Raw genomic sequence first — 24,825 nt, 5'->3', positions numbered from 1 at the left:
CCCGGTCTCTGCACTGTGTGGAAGGGGAAGGACATAGTGTCTCTTAAGGTCCTGCATGTCATGGGTTTGGACATGCAGAGGAAGAAAAGGTCATTTTGGCTGGAGATGTATCAGGAAAGGTCCTACAGGGTAAGTGCATGAGTTTTATGTGTGCAGCTGTCTGGTCTTAAAGGGCAGCTTTGATGTGAACATGATGGAATGAGGGGACAGCTGTGTGTGGGAGGAATACCTGGAAGGAGGAGGAGGAGAAGCCTCCCTTCTGTTTAATGCACAGCTGCCAGGAAAACCTGGGAGGGAAATTATCCTAGAAGATTAAGAGTGAGGCCATGACCTGACTGCATGCAATCTTCTTTCTTTGGTGTTTAGCATTTTCTGAGGAAAAGACAGGCTTACCAAGGTTAGGGGTGACACTGGCACATCATTCTCTCCAGGGCCTGGGAAGACTGGTCCAGAGCTCGGAAGCTGACACCCCTGGAACCAACCTGTGAGGAGGAAGTGGTTCCGCCTTCCCCACTTTGCCCAGAAGACAGGGGTCATCTGAGAGCCAGAGCAGGAGGTGACGAACATAGGTCAGCTGCTCCCTAGGGATGCACCTGGAGCCTATCCCATTCCCCTGTGGTTTACAAGTTGCTTCTGAACAGGAGAGGCTTCCTAGCAGCTTCTGTAGGAAACACTTGGAGAAGATCTCTGTCTCCTGCCCCTGTGCCCACACAGCCTGACCCTGGGAGCCTAGAGAAAACCTGCTTTTGTACCCATCAGTGCTTCAGAAATAAAGTCAGACAACCCATTTTTATAACTCTGAACCAACTCTGAAGAAACTAACAAGAGCTTCATTTAAGTCCATGTGTTTTATATGTTATCTATTTATTTATTGTGGTGTTGGGGGTGGAACCCAACACCTTGGGCCCACTAGACAAGTGCTCTACCTATGAGCAGCCCATCCATTTGTTTTAAACTTCAGGTCTTGGCTTATTAGTGGTGGTAAAACCAGATGGGTAGGTCACAAGCAGCATTTTAAAAAAAAGAAGAAAAATAAGATGAATGTTCTTTGGTTCTATGCCTGAGTGTATTTATTCATATATGATGTTGTGTCTGTGCATGTTGGCTCAACATGTGAAATGTATTTCTTATTGGAGCTTAGATCAAGACTTTGAAAGCTTCCTGTTTGAATGATGGCTGCTCCCATGTCAGTTAGGGACCTGCAAGTCTGAGCTGTCTATCACTACTTTTCATCAGTGCTGTTAATACTTAGTCCTTTAATCTCTGTTCTGCCCTCAGCCAGTGCCCCGTTATGGCCTCCTGTACCCTGCCCCCTCCTGTTTGTAGTTGAGAGACGCTGCCGATGCTTGTGTCTTATCTGCCTCCTTTCTTGTCAAAGAAATCAGTTTGAAGAGTTTCTACCATTTCACTGTTAAAAGCCCGGTCTCTTCACCACATGCCCTGACCTTTGGAATCACAGAAAAATCTCCAGCCATGACAGACCTTCCTGTTGAGAAGAAGAAAATCCTTTACCATCAGGTCATGCCACTTTTTTCTGTGGTGATGCCTTTCGCCATAGGGTCTGCTGTTCCTGGCAGTGACACAGCTGTACACTGTCTCTCAGTCAGTGTTTGCATCCTTATGCACATTTATGGTATATCTCTTCTTACCAAGACACAGCTGACTTTTGTCCTCAAGTCTAGACTGCATGTTGTTGGTTTTAATTGAAGTAGTTGTTCTCCATGTAGGGTAATACTAGATGTCTTTAGTTTTGCCGCCTGTTTGCTTTCTTTTTTTTTCTGTTGCTTTTTTCCACACACCCCTTTCACTGCCATCCTTTACATTGATTTAGCAATTTTATTAGTCCCCTCTTTTTTTTGGTCTGGTATTGGGGTTTGAACTCAGGGTTTTGCACCTGCTAGGCAAGTACCGTACCATTTGAGCCACACCTCCAACCCATAATCTTTATATATTTTTAATATTCTTTGACTGGAGCAACACTTTGTGTTGGTAGCCAGACACTATTTACCTAAAGGCTTTGCAGGCCATATAAGGTCTCTGCCCCACATTCTTCTTTTCTTGGTTTTTTGTTTTTTTCTTTTTGTAGTGCTGAGAATCCCCTTTTATTTCTGTTGCAGCTACATAAAAATCCAAAAAACATTCCTGGCCCAGGACCATTCAGAAAGCATGCTGCTGGTTGGGTTGACCCATGGCATCCTCTGTCTTAGAGATGGCAGCCCACACCTTGTTAGGTCCATGAATCAGCTCAATGCCCAGGCAGCACTAGGATCTTCAGACTCACTTCCTAACTTCTGTGCAATTTTTCTCATGCATTTTCATTGTCTTTATGCTTTTGTGGTTCTTCTACCCACATGTTTGTATCCTGTATTATTCTTCATTCCTTCCTGCATTTCAGTGCTCCCACCTGAGGTCATTTTTGTTTACCTTTACTGAAAGCCTGCTATTGAAAATATTATGTTTTATTTGTTCAAAAATGACACAATTTTCTTTTTATTTGTTACGGTTTTTGTGGTTGTTGTTTTGGTGGAACTGGGGTTTGAACTCAGGGCTTCATGGATGCAAAGCAGGTGCTCTACTCTTGGTTATCTTGGAGATGGGGGTCTTGAGAACTGTTTGCCCAGGCTGGCCTCAAACCTCAATCCTCCCAAGTAAGCTAAGATTATAAGCATGAACCACGAACACCCGGCTTGTTTTTATATTTTTAAATCAACAGTCCTGAGAGACATTCAGTAAAATATCCTACTTAACTGTATTGTTTGGTGAGCTTTGGCAGATTTACATACATCAGGATGGATCCTCTGCTCTTTGTACCCTATCCCAGCTAATCACTGTCCTCACCCATCCCAGGCTGTGTTGGGTCTGTGTTTCTCACTGTGTATTGGATTTGGCTTTTCCAGGATGTCACATAAACGGGATGGCACAGGGGTGTTCTTTTATGTCTGGCCTCTTTGCTTCATATATGCCTTCGAGACCTGCCCACATTGGAGGCATCAATACTTTGTTCCTTCTTATTGTAAGTCACACTCCTTTCTCTGTCACACATTGTTTTACTGCTGATGAACATTTGGGCTATATTGCTGTTACGAATAAATCTGCTACATATGGAAATAGTATTTCTCCTGGGTGAATACCTATGCATGGTAGGTATACATTTAATTTTATAAAAAGAACTGCCCTACCATTCTCCAACGTGGTGAAGCGTTCACCTGTTGCTCTGCATCCACATTAACTCTTGGGTTTTTGTTTGTTTGTTTGTTTGATTGGTTTGGTTTGTTTGGGCAGTACTGGGGTTTGAACTCAGGGTCTCATGCTTGCTAGGCAGGCGCTCTACCTCTTGAACCACTCTACCCGCCCTAACTCTTGGTGTTCTGTCTTCTTAAGTTCAGCAGTTCCAGTGGATGTACAGTGTGGTATCATCATGATGTTAATTTGCATTTGCCTAATGATTCACAGTATTCTTTAATGAAACGCATATTCACATCTCTTACCAGTTTTTAAATCATGTTGTCTGTCTTTGGGAAGCCTTATACATTTGGACAGCATCTTAGTCGGATATAAGGTAAACAGTTGTCCATGGTAGGCAGTTTTGCAAAAGGATTGTTTTAAAACAATCCTTTAAAGATTAGTTTTTTTGTTTTGATGAAGTCTAATTTAGTAGCTTTTTCTTTCATGATTTGTGGTTTCTGTGCCCTACCCAAGAAATCTTTGCCTGCTCCATCCAGGAACATGAAGATTTTCTCCTTTTATTTTTTCCCTGAAGTTTCTACAGTTTTTTCTTGGCAGTACCGGGGTTTGATCTCAAGGCCTCAACATTTGCTAGGCAAATGCTCTACTGCTTGAGCCCTTTTTTTCTTAGCTATTTTTTCAGATTGGCCTCAGATCACAAGCCACTACCTGCAGTCTTCCATGTAGCAGGGATTACAAGCACATGCTCCACATTGTTCACATGGGGTCACACTAAATTTGTCCGGGCTGGTGTCAAACCACAATCCTCCTGATCTCCATCTCCTGCGTAGCTGGAATTAGAGGAGTGAGCCTCTATATCTGGCCTAGTTTTAACTTTTATGTTTAAGTTTATGATCTGTTTTGTGTGTGTGTGTGTGTGTGTGTGTGTGTGTATTGTGATAAGCATCAAAGATAATTTTCCCATGTAGATATCAGATTGTCCCAGCACTATTTGTGTCTCTTTTTCTCATTGGCTTACCCTGGTACCTTTGACATGACTTTGATTGTATAGTGCCATTGCCCTGTTAGAGATGATTTATCTATGTACCTGCCTTTTTGCTAATACCATGCTATCTTGATCACTATAGCTATGTTGTAAGTCTGTTTGTTTTTTGTTTTAATTGTTTTGGCTAGTCTTCTTCCTTGCATTTCATTTAAATTTTAGAACCAGTTTATCAGTTCCAACATAAGCCTGCAGAGACTTTGATTGGGGTTCCATTGAATCTGTAGCTCAGTTTGAGGAGAATTGTAATCTTAGTAATATGAAATTGTCTTATCCATGAACATAGCATACCTATTTGTACTTTTATTTTTATTTTTTTTGGTACTGGAGTTTAAACTCGGGCTCACACTTGCTAGGCAGGCACTTTACCACTTGAACCACTCTGCCAGCCCTGTTTTGTGTTGAATGTTTTCGAGATAGGGTCTCGAGAACTGTTTGCCCAGGATGGCTTTGAACCACGATCCTCCTGATCTGTAGGATTGCAGGCATGAGCCCTATTTTTAATTTTTTCAAAAATTTATCTCACAAATTTTTCTTCCCTCCTTCATCTTCTTCTTCTGCTTCGTTTTCATCCTGTGCATTCAACAGCGTTGTCAAGCATCTCCAGCTGTGATACTTGTAGTATAAAGTGAAGTACTCTTTTGGGCGGAGTAGTCTGTTTAAGTGGATTCTAAGGAAATACGTGCTACAAGCAAATGGAGATTAAAAAAAACAGATGTTTGGAGGTCACTATGTGAGGGCTGGGGTGATCCTAAGGTTTCTTTGTCTAGTTCTGGTGTTGGGTATGATCTGATCAGAAGATGGGAATTTGGAGCTCAGAAGAGAGGCTTACTCTCAACAGTGTGCGACTGTGCACCTGAGAGGTTGACCCATACTATGTAGTTCTGAACCAGATCTTCCTCTTTCACTGCTCATTGTTGCATTTGGTTTCTGAAGCTTAAGGTGCTGCTTGCAGGCATCTTCTGGACATTATGGCATCTGTCATGTATGCAGCTTCTTTTTTGTTGTTGTTTGTTGTCTGTTTTTGTTCTTCAAGATAGCATCTTGCCGTGTAGCCCAGACTGGCCTCGAACTTGAGATCCTCCTGCCTCAGCCTCATGAGTGCTGGGATTATAAATGCATGCCACCACATCCAACTGTATGCTGACTATATTGACTTCTCTTTTTCTAATCTGCTGTGTGCCTTTCCACCAGTTGTTCTTGAGCCTTTGTTGATTTTTATAGCTATCCGTATGTCTTCTTGAGCAACTGTATAACATGACAGCCATTGTCCTTAATGTCGGCTCACAGAGAGGAAGTTGAGCATGAACAAAGTTGAGTTGTGCAAATACTGGATGTAAGTCTTGGAGTTCTAAGACCTGTGTTTTTAGGTGTTGTGCTTAACCTATCCTGCTTATTCTTGGAGTCTCCAGGCTCATTTACATAATTATTCATTGTGTCTCCATAAGTACTAAGTACACTCGTCTTCCATAATCCTCATCACATGTGATTTAGTTGTCTTGCAGCTTTGTAGTCTCAACTGTACAAATCTTAGTCATTTTATTAAATCTCAGTTCTGTAAGATTATTTAATGATAACGTTTAGAAATGTAATTGATTTTGCATAGTGACCTAATTTCCTCTAAACTTGCTAAACTCACTTATTGGTTCTGACAGCTGTTTTGCAAATTCCTAAAGATCATCTGTGTATGTAATTATGTCATCTACAAATACATAGTTTAACGTCTTTCTTTCCAGTCTTTATGTCTTTGCTTTCTTTTTCTTGTTTATTGAACCACCTAATGTAAATGTTGAAAGGAAGCAATAAAACTGGGCACCCAAGCGCTGATGTCAAGAACAAGTTAAAGAGGGAAGATTTTGTGTTATACTACTACGTATAATAATGTGAGGTGTGGAAGTTTCATGGATATCCATTTTCAGTCTGAGGACGCTCCCTCTGTACCTAGTTTCCTGAGAGTTTTTATCATGAATTGGAATTGAAATTTGTGTGTGCACCATCTGTTGAGGTGATAGGCCCCTCTGTGGTGAAGAGATGTGACTCCACCTCCACCATGTCCTCATAGGCTTTCTGTTTCCCTCTCCTGCTGACCTACAGCCCTGTGGACTGAGACTGCTCCTCTGATTTAAAATTGCAGACCATTTATAGTGATTATGAATCACAGTTTGTGCACAGTAGGATTTGTCCCACTCAGTCTGTGATCATGACTACTTGAGGCTGTGAATGGCTGAATACCAGCACTGCACTGAAGTTCAGGCAATATTAAAGGAGCCATTTTTAAGTAAGCAGACAATGGAAAGGAACAGCATCAACGTGTGTCTTGATTTGGTGCAGGGGAATGTTAGCTTATGAAGGATACTTTCCCAGGTCTTACAGAAACTGTCTGTGAGAGTTCATCTTCTTCTAAGGTTTTCTTCCCGACTGAGGAATACATGTGTATGTTTTGTATATATCATTTCAGTGTAGCATTCATTGATGAAGAAAATATATGCACATGTCCTCACATGTGCACATATGCCCATGGATTCCTGCCCACAGTTTCATGAATGCTCTTTCATTGCCCTCTCTGTGGTTGAAGAACACCAACCTAGTACAGAGAGCTTTTGCTTGCTGAAGACCTACCTGTTCTGTCCTGGATTGTCAAAAGATTTGTTTTTAAAAGATATTGCTAGGTTCCTCTCCCCATGGTCTTTGTCAGGAAACATTTCTAATGTAATGAATCATATGTGTTAAATGATCTAGACCAATGTTCTAAACACCATCACCTTCATGCTTGTCATTTAACAAAGTGAAGGACCCCTACCTTAACTGAATGTAATCTGTGCCATAAACTTGTAAAAATAATACAGATTTAAATATCTTGCTTTTAATAAAGCAAGTAACTCTGCAAAAGAAAAAAAAAGGTTTTATTTTCCTTTATTATGTAAGGACTGTGTTTTTAGCAGATATATTGTTAAATACCCATAAGCCAAAAGGATTAAAAACCACCCATAATCTCTGCCATGCAAAGTGATCACTGTTAAACCTTGCTGCATACTCTTCCAGACTGTTTTCTAAATGTACTTGTGGACATTTTTAACAAAAATGAACATTCCTTTACATAGTTAATTATTTAAATGCATTTCAAATTATTTGATAATGTGCATAAAGAGACACCTCTCTCTCTCTCTCTTCACATATACTGGCATGATTACCAAAGTTTTCTGGTGGTTTTCACATGATAGAATTTGGATCATTTGTATTACCTTTCTGGTTTCTTCCTTATTTTTGGTGAAGTCCTGTAAACCATGGTTTTTGACTGAGCAGTTTGTGTACAGGCAGTGCCAAGATCATTGAGTGGGCATTCGTGCATTGGCTCATCAAGCATGCATGGAGCACCCGTACCACATGAGGCATTTGAGGCCCGGACAGAGCACTCATCCTGACAAGGCATTGTGTCCAGCATGGAAAGTGCAATATTGAAAGTATAGTCCCGCTTTCAGAGAACTCCAAGTCTTGGTGAAGACAGCCAGATGACAGTACTGTGGAAACAGAGACACTGATACCATTCCATGAGACAGCAAAGAAAGTATCAACAGTCTACTGGGTCCTGGGGGTGATGGGCAGAGGTACCAGAGAACAGGCTTCTGAGAGAAGGAAGACCTGAACTGGATAGTGAAGGCTTCGTCATGCTCCTGAGAAAAGAAGACCAGAGGACCATATGAACAGGTCTGAGAATGCAGCAGATGCCTGAGGGTGATAAGTGACATGTTGTTGGAAAGCCTTGAACTTGGCACAAGAGAAAGATGGGGAGAGATAGAAAGTACCAAGATGAAGGAAAACAAGTGCAAGTTACTGACACTCCCACATACACCTGCTGTGCTGGTTGGGTGTCCTGGAGAGCAGACACTGGATAAGGGCACAAAAGGTTTAGTCAGTAGCACCTGTCAGGTCAGGAAGGAAGCTGGAGCCCATGCAGACCTGACTTAATTGGCCAAAGCCAAGCTTCCCCTCCTCCTGGGCAGCCATGGCTGGGGACACTCAAAGTAGAGTGACTCTGAGGGCTGAGCTGGACCCTGAGGACACAAAGCTGCAGGATGGACTTAACCCCACTTCTTCTCTGCCACACTCCATAAAGAGTATCCACGGAGTAGTGCCATGGGCATGAGTGGGAGCAGCTGTTTTTAAGCAGAGGTAACATGACTCAGATTTGTGGGCTGGTGAAATTATGCAGTGTTCTTAGCATTCTGCCAAAAACTATAAGGAGATTGATACATATCGAGGGAAATCGAGGGAAGAAGGCCATTGCCCGTAGGAATTCACTATCTAATTATACAGAAAATTAACATAAAGGAGCACTGGTGACTAATAAAAAGAGCACAAGCAAGGGCTTTGTGGAGTACAAAGTTGCTCAGAGGAACATGAGAGCTATCAACCTGGTCAGATTAAATAGGAGCTGGATTGAGCTGCCATGGGCCAGGATGTCGGCTCACCATAGTGAGTGGAGCTGCTTCTGCTGTCAGTCAGAATTGGCCTCAGGTGCCAGAAGCTGTCTCAGGAGGGGATGTGGGGCAGCATGAGCAAAGAAATAAAGATAGTTTAATGCTTTTGTCATAACCCTCTAATCGAGAGGCATTGAGCCCAACTAGAGGGAACAGGAGAAAGGGAGTTTGGAACAGATTTTACAAGTTTAATATGTTAAGTTGGGCAATGTCGACACCACATGGGAAGTGTGTGTTTGAGTGCTGGATAGAGGCCTAGGCACTCTGCCTCTCAGATGCTAGCCATGACCATGGAGGGAGTATACCCAGCTGGAGAGCTGGACGCTCTCACCCTTCACTCCTCTAGCTGCAGAACCCTGCATTTGTCCCTAGAGGATGCTGCAGTTTCAATGAAGAGATGCGAAGGGTTCTCAGCTTGTGTGGTAGGAGTCAGAGCAGGGCCTGGGTGGAAGAAGCCTTCACAGGCAGGCGAGAACAAAATCTGAAGGGAACTGTGAGCAGCACTTGCTCAGGGCGTGGAGAACACATGACAGAGTGGGTCTGCAGTTTTGAGCTCATGAAAAGAGAATCCATAGGGATGTGTGGAGTGGGGACTTGCCAGGGAGATGCTCCTGCTGACAATAAGCTTGACATCAAACTTATTAAACGTGAGCCACGAAGAAAGATGAGCGAAGGGTGAAAGAACAGACTTCCATGTATATGGGCAGTTGTCACCATGGTTGGCTACGAATCGAGCATGCTGTAGTGCTGGGTGTGCTCTATGCCCAGAGGTTTGGGGGAAGGTCAAGCAGGATTTGCAAATGCAGCCTGGAGAACAGAGGCAGGGAGCAAGTGATGTCAACAGTAGTCAGAGATCAGCTGCTAAGTCAGGTTAGGAGCAGAGAAGGAAGAATGGTATGAGCCATTCTTTAGTCAAAGTCAGGCCCATTTTCCAACTCAGAGGGACTCGGGCACCAGCAGCCTTACTTGCTGAGCCCCCTCCAGCAGCTTATGTCCCCTGCTTGTCTTTCATCCTCATGACACCAGAGGCATCCAGTGGGGCTGGACTGTCTGGTTGTCACTTGTCTCTAGGGCCAAGGGCACCTCATAGAGTCTTAGGTCCCAATTTGTAGGTAAGCCCAGGCCTGACTTTGGAAACTCCTGAATAGGAAGGTCCTGAGACTCAGCAAGTGGAAGACCTGTGTGCCACTTGGTATCACACATGGCAGGAGTGCTCAGTTAGTGCTAATGGTGGAGGTAATTGTGAATGTTGGTGCTGAGGAGAAACTGAGCCATGGAGAGGTAAAACAGTATGCCCAATGTCACAGGCTGGTCACTGGCCACATGTCTGGCAACAGAGTTCAGGCTAGTACCACATACTGCTCAGCCCTTGAAAATCCATTTGTAAAAACCTATAATGATCAGGGCCCGATCTTTGAATGCACCTTATCCTGCCTGTTAGCCGTGGTCATGATCTTGGTTCTTAAAGATGTTAATGCCCAGAGTCATTATGGAAAAAGGCAGTCACAGTTAGAAAAGGAAATCTAAAAGCAGTGTTGATAGAAAGCAAAAATGCTCATGGAGGAAAGATGTGATAGGAAGATACTTTGAACCAACATGTGCATCCATGGAAAGGCAGGCTGGAAACTGAAGGGTGATCTGGGGGCCACAGATGCCAATATAGCAGGAGCTGATGGGGTGTGCTGAGAATTCAGGGTAGAGCTCCAACATAAGCCTAGGAACCTAAGGGGTCTAGGAAGTGATTGATAGCTACCTGGGGACTGGCAAGTTAGCAAGTGAAGAACAGGGCCCAACTGGACGGTGTAGCTTCACACTGCACATCTGCGCAGTCTCTGTGTGGGGAGCAGACCATGAAGGCAGGTGGTAGGATCCAGGTTGGTAGGAAGCCTGTAGGACCAGGAGACACCACTAAGGAATTGGGAGGCCAGACATGCAGGCATTAAAGAGATGCTTATTAAATGTCCCTCAGTAGGGAGTGGGAGGGGGCCAGAGGGTCGGTGCCATGTTGCTGAATGACTACAGAAATGGGAGTGTTGAGGAGGAAGAAGGTAGTCCAAGAGGAAAAGTGCCAGCTGGCCATTCCAGAGCAGGTCCTGTTCTCTGAGGCCACCACATACACAGGGACATTGATGCTGAAGAGCAGTCACTATAGCAGCATGGGGGATTGCCAGTGGTGACCTGAGTGTTGAAGTCAAGGAAAGTGAGTCCTGGCAGCAGATGTGAAGCCATAGGGGAGCCTGATGTGGGGTGGGGGGACCCTTGTGCAACAGCATGAAAGAGAGTCTGAGGAGGCGGTAGGCCTCTGCCAAGGATCCGCTGCTGGCTAGCTGCTTCGTCTGCTGTGGAGGTGCGACCCATTTTATTTTAATCCTGTGGTGCACATAAGGTTAGCCTTCATGACTCAGCAGAGACAGGAGGCAGAAGTTGCCCAGGCACAGCACAGCTGGGACTAGAGTCAGCTTTTCCTATCTCTCAACCCAGTGATCTGTTCCTACACCACAGCTTTTACACTTTCCACATAAAAATTCATCCTTGATTGACACTGCCAGCTTAAGTTTTAAGAGTTATCTCAATTGTTAGTGAAATCCCTGGGGGATGGGAGGGCAGAGAAGCTTTTTGAGTGAAATGTAGTCTTACATAAGCCATTCCCACTGCCCAGTCTTTCCAGGTCCTGCAGTATGGTGGGAGGTTCCTTCCAGGGAACCAGACCTGACAGCCTTCTCAATCAGATACTGAAAGGGAAACTGAAACTGTGTCTGAAGTGACTTCATTCTAAGTGACAAGAAGAGTGAGGGAAGTGGCTCACTGCCACCTTTGTCCTCCCAAGAAGGACCCACCTATGAAAGAGTGGAAAAGCTGCATTGGTACTCACTCATTGAATAGTTGGCCGCTCAATTAATTGTTTTGTCATTCAATCGATGTAAGTGATTTTCAGACAGATGTCTTTCCTGTGCTTTCATGACGAGCTCGGGAAAGAGATGGGTAGACTTGTCAAGACATTGTGTGAGACTCAGGTTTTGTATTATTTACAGGTGAGTGTCACACAATAAGAGTTTTTTAAAAACACAACTGAGTACACCCAGATCCTAATCCAGCCTCTGTTCTGTATGGCAAGACCACCCAGTGACAGTCCTAGAGTGGGGAATCTTGTGGGCAGCACCTCACTGCCCTGTTCACCAGAGTTCAGGCTGGGAAAGCAGCTTAGACTATCAGCAGCTCTTGATCCAAGGTGTGTGGGCTCACGTCAGCAACTCTTTGTCCAGGTTCAAAGTAGACTATATATATAGTGTGATGGTCTTCACTTCTGATGTATGCTGCACTTCCCCCAAGAATATTCATTCGCCTGTCATCCACCAGCTTCCCACTGGGCTGGACCCAGACTCAGGGTGTGGGCCTCTTGGCTTACCTCCCTAGCTCCTCTAGGGCTGAGGGAATGCAGCAAGGGAACAGTAGTCTCGAACCCATGGTTTGAGTGGGGCACGTCTCATGGTAAACATGGACTCCATACAAATACAGAGATAGGCAGAGCACCTCCTCTGTCACACTTTAAGTTCTTCTGTTGCTCTTCTTACACTATGGAATCCTAGCCACACTGTGTCTGACTTTTCTTTGCTTATTGTTAGGAAGCATTGAAATGTTCATAAACAACTAGTTAACAGCTTGTAGCCATTTCCATAATTCACTCAGCCATTTCTTTTTACAGGTTGTGCAGCCTGTTCCTAGCTTTTCATGACTATGACGAAGTGGCACTGTGTGTCATGGTGTACTCTGTGTTCCTGTCCTAGGTTTCTGGGTTGGAGTAGACTGGTTCCCATTTAAATTCCTTGTTGGAAAAACTGCACGCTCTAAACACTTGGCCGTCACTTACCTCCAGATTTCCTTGTCCAGTGGGAGCTCTCCTGGCCCTGCCAGCCTGTACCCAGGACTTGTGTGTAGGTCAAAGGTCTAAGATCTCTGCTGGAAGAGGTTGCTTTTAGTACTAAGCAGGCTGCTGTGTGTGGTGAAGAATCTGACCATGACCAAAGAGAAGTCTGGCCTTTACCCCCAGTTTCTGCAAAGTCATAAACAGTGGTGTCTTTCTATAAGATCCAGTATCCTAAGATGGGGCTCTCCACATGAGGAGGACCAGCCCATGGTTTAGGGTGGTCAGACAGTGTCGCCAAACTGGAAGCTGAGATCAGTCATTGGCCGTCAATTAGCTGTACCTTTGTTGTGGAGGCCTGGTAGACTGTTGCTGAGGCTCAGGTAACCCTCCTGGTTGCCAGTGCTCCATGCATGTTGTCTTAGCAATCGTGGGAGGCAGCAGACTCACAGAGAGAGGACACAGAGCTCTGTGTTTGACACTTTCCTGGACCCTGCTCTGTGGTCTCTTTTCTTGACTGGTCTCACCTCTTTCTCTGCAATAAACAGTAACCATGAGGGTTACTTCCGGGGAGTCCTTCTGGTGAGTTATTGGGAGTGCAGATGTTTGGGGGACCCGCCATACTTGCACTTCACATCAGTAGTGAGGACGGTCTTCAGGAGCTCTGAGCATATTGACAGAAGGGAGCCTGTGACAGGACACTCAAGAAGAACAAGTTTCTGACCGTTGCTCCTTGCACACTGTGACATTTGTGTATTGGTTGATCCTAGGCCAATAATTTTCATCCACACTATTTTAATGAAGGGGCGGCAGCTCATTCAGTGGGGTCATTAGGTAAGAAAGGTTCACCGTTTTTGCCAAACATTTTCATTGACAATCTAGCCAGTCATTTTGTTAAGAAGGTTTTCAGCACATTTTTCATCTGCAGACCCAAGCCATGAGCTAATTTCTCAGGGTTCCATGTCAGTCCTGAGCTACTCCATACCCCTTCCTGTACATTTCCCAGCAATGTGTTCCTTCCAGACGCTGACCCTGGGTATGCACTGGCACCTGGGGCCACCGTAAGAGCTCTGGTAGAATGCCTTCCTGGGCTGTTTGTTTGTAGTCGTGAAGAAATGTCTTCTCTTTGGGAGGTGCACCCTGCCCTCAAAGAGTGGTGGCAGTTTGCTGGAGAGCAGGCATCTCTGCCTTCCTGTGCTTCCCTGCCCCTTGCTGTCTTATATGGAGGGTGATGGTGGGTAGCCTGGATATGGTGCTCTCTACACTGAAGTGAGAACAGTTGGAGAAAAGGAAACCATTGTTCAAGGTGAGAAAACTCAACATTCTCCATCATCTTGTGTGAGAGTTAACCTCAAGACTTGCTTTCTCTTTAGTGGTGGGGTCCTTAACGATCCCCACAGTTGGAATTGCTTTTGCATTGTGCATCATGTGACTTGTACCGGCACTCAGTGCAAAGCCTGCTCAATGGTAAACTGGAGCCCCCTGTGGATGTAGACATGTTTTCTTGTACTTGGAAAGCTTTATTTTTCAGACTGGCCAGTTTTCCTCTCATTTTTCTTGTCCCATTACTGAGCCTCCTTGAGGACATGGGAAGTATTTTTGTTCCTAAGCCAAAAAAAGGCATTTAGTGGAAGAAATGAGCACGTGTGGCAGGATCATGTTCAGAAGCCAGCTTGGCCCCACTCGACTCTGTTTCTGAGTATTATTCATACAGACAGTGCCATCAAATGGATGACTATAATGGGAATTATTAATCTGTTCAATCTTATAAATAGCAGGAATCACACTCTAGTCCCCAAACCGAATTGTTGTGAACATTTTTCTTCTGGGAGGAAAAAAAAAATTCCAGTCAGATATAATTAAACTTGCTACCTAGTGAATAAAATTACACTTTCTGTAGAGCAGACAGAAATAAGCCCGCACCTCAGGGTGCAGCTTTTGCTCTTGCTGTCACCTCCGCTGGACATAGTCCTCCTGCAGATACCATGTGCCACACCAACTCTTAGGATTCAGGTCTCTGCTCCAGGATGAGTGCTCAGCGCAGCCTTCCATCACCTCCCTTTCTATGGTGGCAGCATCCTGGTCCCCTCTTTTCCATGGCCTGCACCATGCAGCTCTGCAGTGCTTGCACCACTTGAGTTGTCACATGTGTACTTGTCCTTTCCAGGAGACTGTAAGCTCCCTGGGAGCAGAGACTTGGTGAATTGCCATCTCCCTGTGTCCAGCCCTATTATAGGCCCTCAGAAGTATTTGTTGAATGACTTGAGGACAAGTGGACTTTGTAGGGCAGTACTTCCTTTCTTGACTCTCAGACTGACAGTGCTCTTCTACAGAGGGGGAACCCAGGGTGGGGCTGTGATGGAGGATTATGGAATGTGGTAGCCCCATGAAAGCAATTCCATGGCCTGGGCTGTAGATGCAGAACTGGGAAACTGAGTCACCAACTAGATTTGGTCCATACACCCAAGGACACTAAAGAAACTGTTCGTGTGTAGATTGAAGGGGGAGAAAGTAGAAGGTGGAGGTGGACCTGCTGAGATCTGAACCTGTGTAAATTCACATTCTCCTTGGGCAGGAGATTTGTAGGAGCTCTGCAAATCACAGGGGAGTCAAGGAAACCTTCGCAGCTAAAAGTGCAGCCTGTCCTCTCTCTGGTCTTAAGTTTTTCCTTTCCCTCACTTCCTTTGTTCTCACATCTCCTGTCTCCATTACATTGTAATAGCCGTGGCAGCACTAATGAAAATGTACATATATTGTAGGATTCCTGGCCGGCTGAATGACAGGAGGACTCCCTTGGGCGAGCTGAACTGGATCTTCACAGCCATCACAGACACTATTGCATGGAATGTGCTTCCCCGGGGTGAGGCTGCCTGGCCTGGTGCTAGGGAGGGTGTGTGTGTCTCTCCCCCTACCCCCCATGCCAATGAATGCCAGCCGTGGGTATAAGAGAAGTCAATAGGATCCATGCATTCTCATCTACTGAGGAGAATTCACAGGGAGGGAGAATAAAAAGAAGGCGAGAACCTGAGGTTCTCCCAGGGGGAGATAAGTGTTGGGCACTTAGACCTGGGGTAGCCAGAATAGGGTATAGCTTTCTGCATAACCCTTGGCACTGTTCTTATTTGTTGAAACCAGAACTGCTACTACTATAAAACTTGCTTGTAATTATTGTTTATTGGTTGATTGGATTCTGGTGTTTGCTCATATAAATGCTTGCGTGTATGTATGTATTTGCATACATGCATGTGTATTGGCATGCTTGTGCATGTATATATATGCTTACATATGTATATGTACTGCTAATGGGAAATGTGTTAGCGTCAACTTGTTTGTAATTTTTGATGAAAGTAAATTTGTGTATATAGCTTTAAATTCTAGGCATGAATCACTGAAGATATCTTTTAATCTTTTATCTCCCTTCAGATCTCTTCCAAAAGCTCTTCAGACAGGACCTGCTGGTGGCAAGTTTGTTTCGAAATTTTTTATTGGCAGAAAGGATCATGAGGTCATATAACTGTACCCCTGTGAGCAGCCCCCGCCTCCCGCCAACTTACATGCATGCCATGTGGTAAGTGTCTCCAGCTAGAGGGTGCTGCTGGGGTGGGCAGGAAAGTATACAGCACAGTGGGAGGTTTGGCGTCAGACTGACATCAGAGATAAATATGGCCTCAGGGATCTACAAACAGAAAGCTGGGTCTCCTTCAGTGAGGAGTCACCCGGAGCCTTTTAGATGGGTGGGGCGAGCAGCCTCAGGTTCCATAGTTCCTTGGCTCAGAGGAACCAGGCACAAGGCTTCTGGTCTTGTAAAGACTTGTATTGAGAAAGAAATTGTCCCCTGAATTTATGAGGTACATCCAGGATTATTCCAAGATAAAACCATTGGGTGCATGACCAGTTACTTTGCATGCTTATTTAACACATATGTAGTGTCACCTTTTCTCACTGTTGATTGTAACTTTCTCCCATTGCTACTGCTATTAATACTGTAAAACTCATAACAATAATAACCTAATTTGGTCTTAGTCTAGACATATCTAAAAACGTAGTTTCTTCCTGTTCTGTTGATGTCTGTCAGTTTTCCTTTGGTATAACAAAATATCTGAGATAATGAGCTTATAAGGAGGAAAGGTTTACTTTGGCTCATGGTTTCAAAGATTTGACTCCGTGGTCTTTTGGCCCCTGCCTTTGGACATGTGGCAAGACAGCACTATGTAGTGGGAGTACATGGTGAAACAGACTGCTCACCTCATAGCAGTTGGTAAATGAAAGGAAAGGAGTAGCTGGGGTCCTAGTGTCCCTTCTAGGGTGCAGACCCAATGGCCTAATTTCCTCCCACTAAGCCCTACCTCCAGAGCTTCCACTGGCTCCCAGTAATACCCATATTGGACTTCTGAGGGACATTCCAGATTCTAATCTTAGCACTTTCCTAACACAAGTGGAATTTGGGCAAATTCCAGAGTGTTATAGTTAGCAAAGATGTCGTCATCCAACAGTAGGAAAAGCCTGTGTTTAGCCTTAAAAATCCTCATATGCCAGGAGCTAGTGGCTCACTTCTGTAATCTTAACTTCTCAGGAGGCACAAATTAGGAGGATTGAGACTCAAGGCCAGCTTGGAGATGGGGGTAGGGAACCAAACCATATCTCAAGAACACCCAAAACAGAAAAGGGCTGGCTGAGTGGCGTGGTGGTGGAGTGCCTGCCTAGTAAGCCTGAGGCCTTGAGTTCAAAATCCCAGTGCCACCAAAAAAAAAAAAAAAAAAAAAAACCAAAAAACTTATGATGTATTTTCACAGTCAGGTTATTTTGGCTAGTGATATTTGTTTATATATATGTATGATAACTTTCACTCAACACTGGAAACCTAGCAAAGCAAGTTGGTAAACTCACTCAAGAACAGGTAGAAACCAATATTCTTATTTACATGAGATAAACCAAAATGCACTGTGCCCAGCACTCATGTGGCTGTAAATAGCAAACATATAGCTGCATCCTTCTAAAGGGATGATAGGTGGAATGGAGGCTGCTGATGTGGAGAAACGAGGAAACTGAGGGGACTGTGGGCCACCGTGGAGCCACCTGGGCCATAACTGCCTTGTGAAGAGGGCACCCTCAGCAGATAGACTTTCCTTTATGTCCTGGCAACAGGGCTGAAGGAGAGCGAGGTGTTTGAGAGGCCTCTGTAACGTTAAACGTTTTTGGAGTAGAACCCAAGCATAAAACAGCCTTACTCCCTAAGAAAAGCAATGCTTTATGTCCTGTCTGTTTCCTCTGAGACAGGCTTTTTGTTTAAAAAGAAAAAAGAAAAGAAAGGTTTTTTATGAACGGGGAAGGGGAAAGAAGTAAAAAGAGCTGTAAGGGTCACTGCTGCATCTGGTCACTGACTGACCAGGTCATTGTGAGGAGCCCAGAGCCACATGCTGCAGTGCCATTGCTGAGCAAGAGCACTCAGCTCTCCCCATCCCTGTTCCACCCAGTCTGTCGGAAACAAGCCCCTGGAAGCGTTCTCCCCTTCAGTACATGCTTGCTCTGGGTGTAAAAATGCCTTCTGTATGTTATGCTCAGCTGCATAGAGTTAAAACACAAAGAAAAAGAAATAGTATTGCTTTTCAACAGAGCATTAAAGGCCAGAGCCCGAGCAGTAATACAAGTCCAGGCCTAAGAAAGGCACCCCACAAACCCTGCCCTCCCTGCTGTGGGCATCTTTTTCTACTCTGGCCTAAAGCCTGGGAGGAAAGCCTGAGAGCTTCCTGGAGCAAATCTTCATTTGCACTTACTTATTGTGCTGGAGAACCATGAGATGACACATTAGCCACAAATGGGACCCAGGGAAGCCTAGAGAAAGCCTCCTGTCCTGTGGGGGTCCCAGGGCTCTTGAAACGGCTGTCTCAAATGCCCCCTCATGTTTCCTCTTTCCTGGCTATAAGCTGGTAACCACTGCAGGGGCTACCCTGGGGTGAACACTTGTCTTGAAGACTTGTAAGTGTTCAGTGATTGGGCTTTAGGGCCCAGCACCCTGAATCGCTGCTATGGCCTCATGCCCTCCTTTTCCCCTTTTAGAGGGATTCGAGATGTTACAGGTTGGGTTACTTGGGAGACGAGCCTACTAGGGAGCAGGCCAGCCCTGGGTCTGGTAGCAGGGTGAGCAGGTGGGGTTGGGCAGAGGAATGTCTAAGCAGCTGACCTCAGCCTGCCCTGGGAGTTCTGAAGTGGGCGAATGATGAGGGCCATCCCTTGCCCCTCATCCACATTACCAGGGACAGGCCACCTGGGAAGGGTCCTGGCAGCCCACATCCATCTGCCTGCAGCAGGACAGGGGAACCTTTATCCTGAAGGGGCCACCCTAGTGTACTCTACAGTTTCTAGGCATGCACTCTACTATTTGAGCCACTCCTCCAGCCCTTCTCCAGTTCCCTGTACGAGAGAAATCCTCACACCTCATACATAGACTCTCTATACTCCCAGCCCCCATCTTAACAGGTTTCCAGAGATCAGGAGGTGCAGCACAGAGCATCCTCTCCTGCACAGCTCAGTACTGTCTCCCACCCAACCATGCCAGGAATCTGTTTCCTTGCCTCATCTAGAGTGAATCTTGCCCATCCATTTTGCAGAGCTAGTTGCCAGGCATTGAGATCTGTGGCAGTGACTGCAGAGCTGGCAACTGGCAGCACCCTGGCCACTGCACAGCAGAGGCCCCAGGACCTGCACAGTCAGTTGTATTCAGTGAAGGGAATCCTGTTAATGTGGGGGTCACCACAAGGAACATCCCTTCTCCTAAACTGAGGGAGAAGATGCCCACTCCCTGTGCTGGGAAGGAGTGGGGCCACCTCCATTCCACCTCCATTCCACCTCCTCCCACAGCTAGACTATGTCCTCCTGATTGGGTTTAATGGACAGTTCAGATGACAGGCTCAAAATAGAGCAAGGTAAGGGGAGGTAGATGGGAGATGCTAGAGCAAGGCCAAACTTTGTGTTCCGCAGCAAGACTCCCCTGTGGTTTCCACCAGTGAGAGGCCAGTAACTAACTTCCTGAGACCGCAGGGAACAAGGGGGAGTTACCTTCACGTGGCCAAAGCTGCAATATGTGCTTTGGATTCTTTTTTCTTGTTTCTGCTTTAAACCCACACCTTAAGCCTAGGCCGTTGACATGAACATGAAGAAACCCCTCAGTCACTCGGCCTCACAGGAAGAAACCATAAAGTGTGGAGAACTCACAGCCCACCTGGGACTTCTAGAGAATGGGAGAGTTCAGAGGCCCTGGGAAGCAAATGTGCTGAAACATAAAGACTTATGCTGAAAGAAAGCATAATTCGAGATCACAAATGAACACACTGTGGGCTGCTCTCTGGTAGATGTCCTGCACTGTTTAATAATACAAAATCCCCCAAGCATCACAGCATGGGCCATAGAAACTTGGGAGTGTGAAGAGAACTGGGGAGAATAATCATAGTCTGTTGCTGCAAAACAGAACAGTGTTGGCAAAGCTTAATGGCTTAGAACAATGCACAGTGATATCACAGTTTCTGGGGACAGGTCCTCCATGCAGGGTTCCCCAAGCCTCAGGGCCAGTGTAAGCTGCTAGAGACCCTGCTGTCCTTCCACATAGCCCAGTGTGGACTCCCTCACTCGGTCAGCAGGGGAGGTGAAGGTTCCAGCCAGGCACTCAGGTGGGCATTGTCATGCTGGTTGCCATCACAGTGCTGAATCATGGGCAGCTGGCCACCTGCTGTATTCCACTGGTCAGAAGTCACCAGCCAGACGAGCACCAGTAGCTCATGCCTATAACTCTAGCTATTGGGAGGCTGAGACAGGAAGATCATGGTTCCAGACCAATCCCAGTAAAAAAAAAATAATAATAAGTTTGTGAAACCCCATTTCAACAGAAAAAAACTAAACATGGTAGTAACATATCTATCATCCCAGTTATGGCCAGAGAGTAAAATAGGGTCATTGTCCAGGCAGACCAGGGCAAAAGTGAGACCCTATTCCCAAAATAGAGCTGGAAGTGTGGCTCAAGTGGTAGACTGCCTACCTTGCAAGTGCAAAGCCCTGAGTTCAAACTCTAATACCACCAAAAAAAAAAAATTTTTTTTTAAAGTCACAGGCTCACTATACCCAGGGGAGGGCCATAGGGCCACTTCAGCGGCTCTCGTCCGTAAGGAGCCTCATGTGAGAGTGAAGCATGGATAGGTTGTGGCAGACGTGTGACTTAGGCCACAGGGACTGACAGGAAAGAAGGGAAGCAGCAGGACCTGGTAAAGTAGCCTGCCACCGTTTTCACTAAGGCAGACAGGCCACCGTGGGGACTCCAGTGATGGTCACTAGGTGCCTGCTCTTGATCAGGCATGTCCTGCAGCTGTCCCTGTGTCAACTCTTTACCCCCTGCCACAGCAGTGCTGTGATGATACATTATTAGTGACATGCCTGTCTTACAGGTGGGAAACTAGAGCTCAGGGAGGCAAGCAGGTGGCCTTGAGACAAGGCTGACTTATCATTGGGCGTGTGTACAATCTGCAGGACTTGATTCACCTTTTAGACACATCCTTAGGACAAGGATAGCATTGAACCAGGGAATAGGCTTGGTGGTCCGTTGACTCCTGTGTCCATGCTGGTAGACCACAGCCTTGCCGTCATGTGGGAGGGGTCTTTCTCTGCATCTTGTGCTCTGTGAACAGGAAGTAACATTGCAAGATGGTGGTGGTGCCTGGCAAGGCTACCTGGAGAAACACTGTGTCCTACCCTAGAATCCCTGTGGCAGTCTGTGCGCCTTATACTCATTTTTCATCACCCTCCTGAAGGGGGAGAGCCCCATGTTCTTCCCTCCATCTGGATGTTAGAAGTAACAGGGAGTACCTGTTCTGGAACCCTGATGTTATCTACCTTCCCCTAAATGCCAGGCCTCAGAACCACTGACTCAGGACCTCTCCCTTGGCTGTGACCTTGCTCCCTGACCCTGGCCACTGCTCTGACCATCTTGCTCGCATCCCAGAGTCCTGAACCACCATCTGCTACTTAACGCTGCAGTTTGTGCCACCCCTTCCTGCCCCATCCTCTGTGTCCCACTGCTGGCTATGACCCGGTTCAGGAGCCTGATTAAGCAGGTCTAGGATTAACCAAGGAACATGACCGATGGATCGTTCTGAAAGACTGACCAGTAGAGCCATCTGAAAGAACATTCATTACAAAAGGGTAAATTGGGAGTAACCCTGGGACCTAACAGAATAAGAATGTAAATTAAAGAACGTTATCTCTGAAATAATAGAGCAATCTTAAATTTTTACTTGTCATTAACACAAAATATATGTTAAATAACAATAACAGAATGGATTGTCTCAGCAGTATAGTGATCTGTGCTCAGTCTCTATCATACACAGGAAAGGCCAAGTACAGTCACAGCAGAGCCCGGGCCAGCACAACAGAACAGAAGTGACACACTCACTCCATCTTAAAAACTGGTGGACATTGCTTTCTTAATTAAAGTTCTGCCAATTGATTTCCTAAGCCTTTGAAATACTGAACATTATTTGTTTAAATTCAGTCATTACAGTTAATGCATTATTTTCATAAATGTAAAACTGAAAAGGAAAGAAATAATTGGATATTTCTTTACATGATAAAACATAACTAGCAGAATTCTGTAAGGGTTAGTTCCTGAACTTGATCTCATTTGGTATTTTTAAATGATGTGGAAAGAGCTCATTAAAATCCTAAATTGGAAAATAATTCACATCCATTCGACTTAGTCCTGTAGGTGGTACCTTCCAGCCAGTGGACTTGTTACTGAAGTACAGTCTCAGAGATAACTTATTAGAGAAGTGGCACAACCACCACACACAGGGTGGGCCTTGTAGAGTGTAAGAATCTAGACCATGCTAGTTTCACACTTGAAAACAGTGCTCAAGTGTTTCTTGAAACCAGTGTTCCCAGTGAGGTTTGGACTCAGCTGAGAAATACTTTTTTAAAAGAATCCATCTGGCCTTTTTAATCCATGATGGTGTCTGTGCTACTCTGAGTACCAGAAGTGGTTTGGCACCCACTGGCCACTGTGCCTTTAATCAGAGCCTAGTAGCTCCTGTTGCTGGAAAAGACATTGGGGATATGCCCAGGCCTACTTCCCAGGCTCTGATCTGACCTGGAGCTGCTGCCCTGTTGGCTTTCACTGCCCTGCTTAGGAGCCTGGGAAGCCTGTGACTGCCTCATGGCCCTACCTCTTACAATTTCTATCCTGTGCAAGAAAGCCATGTGTTTCTAGACATTGCAAAAGTGACAGCTTTGGTGTTAGAGAACTTTAAGCACAGAGTTGATCCAGGAGCAAATCATGGGGCACAGTCAGGTGGTTCCATGAACTTCTTCAAGCCTAGTGTCATAGGGACTGACTGGACTCCTCTCATTTTCCCTCAGCCTGTGCATGGCCTAAGCCCTCAATCCCTGTCAATCCCCAGTTTCTTATCCTTTGGATGGTCACAATCCTGGGTTGAGAAGCAGGGACAGTGGACCTTTGCTCTTTCTTTTCCTTCTGACACTGTTCTTCCTGAGTGTCAGGAAGAGATGCAAGTGTCCATGGTGTGCTGGTTAAGGTGGGAAACATAGATATCAAAACTGTGCTTATAACCTTCATGGAACTGGAGCCTGGAGCAGAGATCACTATACAATGTTGTGAAAAAACTAGGGGAGTCAGGCTTACAGAAAGAGTTACTCCAAGTTTTATGTGCTTTTTACTTTTCTTCTTCTTTTTCACAGTGCTGGGGATCAACCCCAGGGCTTGTGCTTGCTAGGCAGCATCCAGAGACTTCAGAAACTCAGGGATGGGTCCCCAAAAGATGAGGGTGAAGAAAGTAGGATATGGAGAGAGCTTTCTGAGCTAAAGATGGCATGTGATGAAATGGAATCCTGCCAGGGAAATGTGGCTGAGCAGAGGGAGGAGGAGAGACAGGAGTGAAGAGGAAGAGGAGGAGGAACAGGAAGGATGGGGAGAATTAGGAAGGAGCCACCAGGTGGATGGGCTCCCCCTGGAGCTAAGCGCCAAAGGTGATTGGACTGTGACTGTGGAACAGTTAGTGAGCCTTGAGCAGGGAACTAGGCAGACATTGTTTGAGGACTGAGAGATGAGCACCCTGAGCCCAAGCAATGGCAGTAAATAGCCAGATTTTGGAGATATTTCCTCTTACCATTGACAGGATTTGGTGATGACTATAACCAAAGTCTGAAGATGGAGATCAGGACCTCTGCAGTCTCTACTAGGAAAGGAGTGTTACAAGGAGCCCACTGAGAACAGCAGGAGGGGTGGAACTTTAGGTGAAGCCAGTAGACAGTGGAAGCTGAGACTAGGATCAGGAGGGACTCAAGATACAGATGAGATGTAAATGGCTGCTATTTATTGAGCCCCTGCTGGGTGCCAAGCCTTCTCCCGATGTCTGGCATACGTTGTCTCACTATTCTGCCATACTTCCCTTGCACACATGTCATCTTCTTCACTTTGCATGTGAGGAAACTGAGGGTCAGCAAGAATGTAATTTGTCCAAAGGCACTCAGTGACCTGCTGACTGAGAGGTCCAATTGAGAGCTTGGCAGGAAGGAGGAGCTGATGCAGCACAGGCAGCAGGTTCAGGGGGAGTGACCTGGACAGGTTACTAGGAGAAATAGGATCCAGCCTACATCCCAGTCACACCCTAACACAAAGGGCCACACATGTCACCAGCCAGTTCAGACTGTGGGTTGGACAGGATGGTGTGGGGATTATGTGCGGTCCTGTGTCATGCCTAGCAGCTGCTTATGGGAGAAACTGCTCATTTAGAGGTGGAATGGATGACTTTTCAGAAAGCATGCAGCCGTGCAAAGCAACATGGCCCCATGAGCATCTAGTGAGCTCTCCATTTGGGCAAAGTTAAGGGGCTTCCATACAGCAACACTCCCCTGACTCCCTGGTTGTTCCTCCAGCAGAGCTCACTTACATGCCTGCGGCCAACTGAGGTGTAAACCACAACACTGCCACAGGACCTACAGTAGACGTGCCATGGGACTTCAGAAAATGGAAGGAGGAGATGGCCGGCCAGCTTAGGAGGCCAGGGAAGGGCACAGGAGTCCACGAAGCAGGCATGGGGTGGTCCTTCCCACAGAGAGGAGCCAGGGCTATCAGGGAGACTGTGGGCCATAGGCCTGGCAAGGGCAGAGCAGGGCTTCCATAGACAGTCCAGCCAGTGGCCTCATGTGCAGCTCATCAAGACTCAGAAGCCAATAGCCAAATTTTCAAAAAGTAGTCA

At 45.8% G+C, this 24,825-nt stretch overlaps 1 protein-coding gene across 5 annotated transcripts in view; it reads left to right on the top strand.

The window, feature by feature from the left end:
* Positions 1–24,825, top strand: part of Rptor (regulatory associated protein of MTOR complex 1) — a 351,661-nt gene that overhangs the window by 223,020 nt on the left and 103,816 nt on the right. For all 5 annotated transcript variants that reach the window (XM_074044925.1, XM_020168971.2, XM_074044926.1 and 2 more), the window contains 2 exons: positions 15,328–15,428; positions 15,992–16,136. In XM_074044925.1, coding sequence (XP_073901026.1) covers positions 15,328–15,428; positions 15,992–16,136 — 246 coding nt within the window. The remainder of the gene's footprint in view (positions 1–15,327; positions 15,429–15,991; positions 16,137–24,825) is intronic.

This window comes from Castor canadensis, chromosome 11 (genome assembly GCF_047511655.1).
Source record: "Castor canadensis chromosome 11, mCasCan1.hap1v2, whole genome shotgun sequence".
Classification (NCBI taxonomy): domain Eukaryota; kingdom Metazoa; phylum Chordata; class Mammalia; order Rodentia; family Castoridae; genus Castor; species Castor canadensis.
This window is presented reverse-complemented; position numbering and strand designations above follow the sequence as displayed.